Source organism: Danio rerio, chromosome 8, assembly GCF_052040795.2.
Source record: "Danio rerio strain M-AB ecotype USA chromosome 8, GRCz13ab, whole genome shotgun sequence".
NCBI lineage: Eukaryota > Metazoa > Chordata > Actinopteri > Cypriniformes > Danionidae > Danio > Danio rerio.
The window spans coordinates 61,649,758-61,657,500 of record NC_141028.1 but is presented as its reverse complement, the minus strand read 5'-3'; the positions used below and the strand labels follow the sequence as shown (position 1 = coordinate 61,657,500).

The following is a 7,743-nucleotide window of genomic DNA, read 5'->3' as shown; positions in this document are numbered from 1 at the left end:
CTTCAGAGAAATGTAGCCGGGGTGAGAAAACTCCAGCAGCTCGCCGTCTTTATACCAGCTGTCAGAGAGAGAGAGAATACAGCAGGTCAGTGTAACTTTAGCTGTGTTTACATTTAAAGACGGAAACATAGCTAGGCTATCATTAAAATACACAAATGATAGACTCAATTGCTCAACAAAAACAGACTTATCAAAATAAAAACAGTCCAATGGGCAGTTTCCACATTTGCGTGTTTCTCTGCATTGGAAGTGTTTATAGTTGGAAAGCTGAGAGTGAAGTGAGTGGGAGAGAACAACACTAATACACCGTTTGCGCTCCTAATTGCTCAAATAGAGACAGAAAAACTCCACGATAGTGTTATCAAGACTGTCAGAACAATAAATAAAATAGTGTGAGACTGATAACGGCAGATATAAGAGAGAATAATGCCAGATTTACTGTCCTGCACCCATACACACTGCATTACACTCACAATAATTCCTTTTCCAATGATATAATAGAAAGTGTGTGTATATATATACACACATATTTATACATACAGACACACTAAACGGCCACTTTATTAGGTACACCTGTCCAACTGCTCAATAACGCAAATGTCTAATCAGCCAATCACATGGCTGCAGCTCACTGCATGTAGACATGGTCAAGAGGATCTGCTGCAGTTCAAAGTGAGCATCAGAATGGGGAAGAAAGGGGATTTAAGAGACTTTGAATGTGGCATGGTTGTTGCTGCCAGACGGGCTGCTCTGAGTATTTCAGAAACTGCTGATCTACTGGGATTTTCACGCACAACCATCTCTAGGAAATCTCCAGTGAGCGGCAGTTCTGTGGGCGCAAATGCCTTGTTGATGAGGTCAGAGGAGAATGGCCAGACTGGTTCCAGCTGATAGAAAGGCAACAGTAACTCGAATAAGCACTCGTTACAACCGAGCTTTGAACGGGAGATTGGCATCATGGATGTGCAGCCGACAAATCTGCAGCAACTGTGTGATGCTATCATGGAGCAAAATCTCTGAGGAATATTTCCAGCAGCTTGTTGAATCTCTGACACCGAGGATTAAAGCATGAGGTGTACCTAATAAAGTGGCCAGTGAGTGTAGTCGCTTTATAAATGAACATAAGCTTTCTAAAAAAATCGGAATAATAAAACGTTTAGATGCCGATGACTGCTAAACGCATTATAACAGTCTTGTGTAAAGGCTTTAATCAGCAAAATATCTTGCACAGCTTTAAATGTAAAGCAGAACTCACTAGATTTTGCCTTTCTTGGCTGCTATCTTCTTACCACAGCGGAAGGTGAGGTTTTTCCCCTCCACAACAAACTTGTGTTTGGTCCGCGGTGGCGCTGTGGTCGGCCGTGCGGTGGGAAACGGGAACTCTGTCAAAGTTAAACACAAATCTGATCACACGTCTGTGAGTCCATCAACGAGTAATACTGATCGCCAGCAGTGGATTGAAGTTATTTCAGTCTTTCTAGATGTTCTCTGGTTCTCCCCAGTGTTTGAGAATACATATTTCTGATGCAGGACAGAGTTTCAGAGGATAAAGTTCAGTTTTGGAAAGTTTTGAGATGTGAATGACACATGAGGGCAAAAACATCATTATAAATCTCAATGCTCTCCATCCACAGCTACACGTAACCTCTGAATGCTATATAAATTATATATTCATCCCTTTATTAATCAGGGGTCGCCACAGCGGAATGAACCACCAAATTATCCAGCATATGTTTTACACAGTGAATGCCCTTCAAGTTGCAACCCATCACTGGGAAACACACACTCATACACTACGGCCAGTTTAGTTGATCAGTTGCCCTATAGTGCATGTGTTTGGACTGTGGGGGAAACCGGAGAACATGCAAACTCCACACAGAAACACAGACTGACCCAGCTGGGACTTGAACCAGCGACCTTCTTGCTGTGAGGTGAGACCGCTTTCCACTGCGCCACCATGCTGCCACAGTATATTATAGTATATTATATATCATAACATATAGGATATTACATATTTAATTTTCTTGAGGTGCTAATAAAGATTTTCTGGTCCCACTTTATATTAAGTGTCCTTAACTACTATGTACTTACATCAAAAAAATAAATACAATGTACTTAATGTGTCTATAATGTATTTGAGAACACTTGTGGTGCTTTTGAGTTGGGATAGAGGTTGGGTTATGGACAGGTTTGGTGGCATGGGTAGGATGAAGGGTAGGTTAAGGTGTAAGGGATGGTCAACAGTGTATTTACAAATGTAATTTCAAAAGTTAATTACAGATGTAATTACCTACATGTATTTAATCAAGCATAAGTACACAGTAAATACATGTATTTACACAATTAGTACATTGTAACAAACTATTAATTCCTGTGTAAGTACATATTAGTTTAGGCCACTTATTACAAAGTGGGACCGATTTTCTTAATGTGTATGCATGTTAATGCATTTTCTTGGATTGAATTTTATGGTAATATTTACATATATATATATATATATATATATATATATATATATATATATATATATATATATATATATATATATATATATATATAATTTTAAATATCACCTTCGTTTCAGGCAAAAAGAATTGAGGTAGAGGAGTGGCCTGCTCAATCCCCTGACCTCAACCCTATTGAAAAATTGTGTTGTGTTTCAGTTTCCTTTATTTATGTAATTCAACACATCACAATAGAATTGTAATACAGAACGAAATTACGTTGCAACAGACCCAACAAGAACATAAAAAAACATCACTATACAAACACTATAAAATCCTAACATGATAAATAAGCTTTTATAATTCCTTAAAAGTATAATTATATAAGATATAACCTATTTTTTAAAAATCTCTGAAGAGAATAACTTAATACTTAAATACCTATTTCACCATTTGTTGTAATATGTGACAATAAGAATTCAGTTTCTGAAGCAGAACCTAAAATTATCAGGAACTACAGATGCAGTTTGTTCGTTATAAACTAAAATACATAGCTATATATATATATATATATATGTATAAAAACATTCTCATGTAATATCAACCTGCAGATCAACCAAATTGACTGTATATATATATATATATATATATATATATATATATATATATATATATATATATATATATATATATATATATATATATTAATTGACTAGAAGAAACTTTGCAAGTAAAACTTACACTAACCCCAACACTACCAGTCTACTGATAATCTAATGAGGATTAGTCTGCATGCAGATGCAATGTAACTTAAATTCAACAAACAGACCATCAAAATAAAGTGACCATTTTTTATTGACAGATCTATATATGTATATATCTTCTAAAACTGTTAAAATGTATTTGTAAATATTTATTTGAGATCATTTTGGTATATTTTGAACTCTATTTTAGTCATGTGATTAGTAGTGAATACGAGGCGTCTCACCGTAACAGAAGTCGCAGCTGGACGGGCAGTGTTTCTGCATCAGCTTCCTCTTGCTGTCGCAGTATCCTTTCCTGGCCCATGAAGGACAGATGAAGAACCGATCCAAACACCCTGCGGTGGACACGAACAGAACATCAGGTACATGCAGAAATAATCCAGCGAGTGCATTAGTTTAAGGCAGGAGGACACAACCCTGTTCCTGGAGATCTGCCTTGCAGCAGAGTTCAGCTCCAGCCCTGATCAAACACACCTGAACAGCGCTTGATGATGTGTTTGGCATGGGTTGCAACTGAAATCTGCCGGAGGGTAGATCTCCAAGAACAGAGTTGGTCACTCCTGGTTTAAAGTGTACATTAGTGAGTACCGTAGAGTCGGTGTAAACCCCAGACCTCGTCTTGAGTGATGAGTTTGCGGCCCGTCAGCGTGGCGTTCAGGTGCATTAAAGCCTTGGGGTTCTGGGAGTGCATCAAACCCAGCACATGGCCAATCTCATGAGCAGCAACATGCACCAGATCTGTCAACCACACTCCTGAACACACACACACACACACACACACACAATCAGGACAACTCCTGACACAACCACAGAATCTCACACACACACCTTTAATGCCCCTGAAATGAGTGTTTCAACAGGACAAGACGTTAAATACATGAGGAAGTGAGCAACATTTTGGTTTCAGGCAAAGGAGGTAAAGGAGTGGCCTGCTCAGACCCCTGAACTCAACCCTATTGAAAACTTGTGGGGTGACATAAAAAATCTGTTTAAAAAAAAATCTAAAATTCACAGGGACTGTGGGGTGCAGAGTGTTCATTATAGACTGAAATGCCTGTTTCTGGGTGCCTAAAGTTATTTTTTGTCTTGATTTAAAGCAGTATCAAAAATAATGTCTAAATATCAGTTCAGTAATTTGAACTTGTCTTGTTAGATAACAGAGAAACATAAAAATTCTATTTAATAATATTAATAATTTTTAGATCATTTATTTAATAATAAAGCAAAACAATCCAATGTCAAAAGGAAAAACAGGACTATTTTGCTTGTTTTAATGAAAAACTCTCTTCATTTTGACTGAAAACATTTCTGAAAACAAGACAACATGTTTTGCTTGTCCAGAAAATGCTTCTTGATTTAAGAATTCTGAGATATTTGGACTAGAAACGAGACAAAAGTGAGAAAAGCATTGTTTTGCAGTGTATATAGTATATTATATGTGTATATTATAGTATTATATCTATATTCCTACATACACCGTACAAAATAATTTCTAGAATCACCTTAACCTTGCAAAAATGTCGAGACTGGACAATTCCAGCAAACTCTCTGTACTCTTTTCTATAAGCACTCAGTAAATGCTCAGACTGCAGTATTGGCTTCTCGCTCAGCAACCTGCCTTTGTTCCAGCTGAAGCGCATGTTCCCCAGGATCCAGTACTCGTCATCATCGAAGTGTATTTCTCCGGTCTGGGGGAAGAAAGCGTGTGCCAGCTCTCCAGTGATGCCATCGAAACAGTGGTGCAGGTGAGAGTGCAGACAGTCCGTGTGGTTAACAGAGTAAAAACCTGACCGAAGACAAACAAACAGGCGGATGCGTAAAGCTCCTGTGGATTGGGGGGGGGGGGTAATGCATTCATGCCAAAAATAAATCAAACATTCTGACTAAATGTTTAAAGTCCACGGAAGTCACGTAATACGTAACAGTAGTGCAGTATTGGCTCATTTGTTTATATTAGTATTGTTGTTGTGTTACCATAGCAACTGTAGAACCAACACAAAAGATCAATTACTATAGTTCTTGTGTTACCATAGCAACTGTAGAATCACCACAACAGATCAATTAGTATTGTTGTTGTGCTACCATAGCAACTGTAGAATCACCACAACAGATCAATTACTATTGTTGTTGTTACCATAGCAACTGTAGAATCACCACAACAGATCAATTACTATTGTTGTTGTTACCATAGCAACTGTAGAATCACCACAACAGATCAATTACTATTGTTGTTATGTTACCATAGCAACTGTAGAATCACCACAACAGATCAATTACTGTAGTTGTTGAGTTACCATAGCAACTGTAGAATCACCACAACAGATCAATTAATACAGTTGTTGTTACCATAGCAACTGTAGAATCACCACAACAGATCAATTACTATTGTTGTTGTGTTACCATAGCAACTGTAGAATCACCACAACAGATCAATTATTGTAGTTGTTGAGTTACCATAGCAACTGTAGAATCACCACAACAGATCAATTACTATTGTTGTTGTGTTACCATAGCAACTATAGAATCACCACAAGTCAATAACTATAGTAATTGTGTTACCATAGCAACTATAGAATCACCATAATTATAGCTTTTGTGTTACCATAGCAACTGCAGAAGCACATCGGCAGACTAAATCAAGAGCTTCAAAGACAGCGCAGTCAGTGTTTACTACAGTGTTTTCTCTTGTGGGTTAATGTAAATGTATCTGATGTACCGATTTTGATGTCGGCCTCTTGGTCAGAAGGAACTTCGCGAAAGCTGAAGGGCGAGACGTCGCTCCACATGGAGAAGGCCTTGGAGATCCCTCTCCTCGTGTCAGTGGCGTTCAACAGATTCCTCGGAAAAGACAACAATCTGCTCAAACACAACAGAGATACACAAAAACCGTGTAAAAGTACAGCCCAAAAACATTCAGCTGACTGCCCTGAGGAAGAAGCCCTTTATTCAACTGTGCTGTCGTGTTCTCAGAACTGATGAGTCAAAATGAAGAGAGTTTTTTCTTAAAATAAGCACAATAATCTGCCAATGCAGCAAGCCCAATTAAAAACATTTCACATCTAAAACTAGATGATTCTGCTTCCCCCATGGTCAGATTGTTTGGCTTGTTTTAAGGAAAACTCTTCATTTTGGCTAAGGTTGCGCTGTTTCAGACAGAGGTCTGTGATCATAGAAGACGTCTCTTACTTGTAGGTCATCTTGAAATTGTCCCACTTGAGTTTCTCCGGCGTCAGCGTGTAGCGTTTGTTTCTGGAAAGGTGAAGCACATGGGAGCGGGCGTCTTTGTGAATCCCAATCATCAAAACACCAGACATGAGAGCTTCTTCCTTGGACAAAAAAAACTCTGATTAGATGAGGCTGATCTAGGGCTGAGCAATTTCAGCATAGATATCGTGAACACTTAAGAACATGTGCAGAAACAACAGGTGTCTTCTCTTCTGCCAACAGACTTCACACTGCAAAAAATGCTTTCCTTACTAGGAGTTTTTGTCTTGTTTCTTGTCCAAATATCTCCAAATTCAGAAATAATGAGTTAAAATGAAGCAGGGTTTTCCCTAAAACAAGCAACGGGGAAGCACAATAATCTAGTTTTCCATTTGACATAAGATAACTGTCACGATCATCAGCGATCTCCTAGCCCTTGTAGATCACTGGAAACACTCACTATCACCCAAACTGCGCTACATTACCCATCAGGCACCTCACTCACACACCAGTTCCAGATCAAATGATTACGTACACACAGCTGGAAGCTCATCATGGACTGATACCCTATAGTTGTAGAAAACTACAGTATTGGCTCATTTGTTCATATTAATATAGTTGTTGTGTTACCATAGCAACTGCAGAACCACCACAACAGATCAATTACTATAGTAATGTTACCATAGCAACTGTAGAATCACCATAACAGATCAATTACTATAGTTGTGTTACCATAGCAACTGCAGAATCACCACAACAGATCAATTACTATAGTTGTGTTACCATAGCAACTGCAGAATCACCACAACAGATCAATTACTATAGTTGTGTTACCATAGCAACTGCAGAATCACCACAACAGATCAATTACTATAGTTGTTGTTACCATAGCAACTACAGAATCATCACAGCAGATCAGTTAATATACTTGTTGTTACCATAACAACTGTAGAATCACCACAACGGATCAGTTCAAGTACTTTACTATAGTATGGTTAAAAAACACTGCAGTATTTATTATCAATTAGTATAGTACAGTACAGCATAGTATAGATTGATATACTGGACTATTTATACACTACACTTATTTATACACACACATGGCTGAGTCTTGTTATCCTGCAGCATTACTAAATGTTCTATTGTCTAGCCTTGTCTTGTTTCTGACCCCTCCCTTGTTTTTTGTTTATGTTGTTTTGCCGCTTGTATTGACCTCTTTGCCTGTGACCACAGCAATGGTTGGATTTTCCTCATGATACTGTTTGCTCCTGTTTTGACCACTGACTGCATGAGTTAAACTGTATTTGGACCCACAACGTGTACCCTGACTC

The 7,743-nt window shown here is 38.2% G+C and overlaps 1 protein-coding gene across 19 annotated transcripts in view; it reads right to left on the bottom strand.

The window, feature by feature from the left end:
* Positions 1–7,743, bottom strand: part of mmp23ba (matrix metallopeptidase 23ba) — a 568,642-nt gene that overhangs the window by 765 nt on the left and 560,134 nt on the right. For 2 of the 19 annotated variants that reach the window (XM_087265667.1, XM_087265669.1), the window contains exons 2-8: positions 6,395–6,995; positions 5,925–6,064; positions 4,827–4,994; positions 3,797–3,961; positions 3,433–3,543; positions 1,256–1,382; positions 1–58 (exon numbers count right to left, since the gene is read on the bottom strand). The exon at positions 1–58 is cut by the window's left edge and continues 765 nt beyond it. In XM_087265667.1, the coding sequence (XP_087121793.1) occupies positions 1–58; positions 1,256–1,382; positions 3,433–3,543; positions 3,797–3,961; positions 4,827–4,994; positions 5,925–6,064; positions 6,395–6,522 (897 nt within the window). In that variant the 5' untranslated portion in view covers positions 6,523–6,995. Of the gene's footprint in view, positions 59–1,255; positions 1,383–3,432; positions 3,544–3,796; positions 3,962–4,826; positions 5,299–5,508; positions 6,065–6,394; positions 7,307–7,743 lie in introns of all 19 variants that reach the window. The other 17 variants (XM_087265665.1, XM_087265666.1, XM_087265675.1 and 14 more) reach the window with 14 other exon arrangements.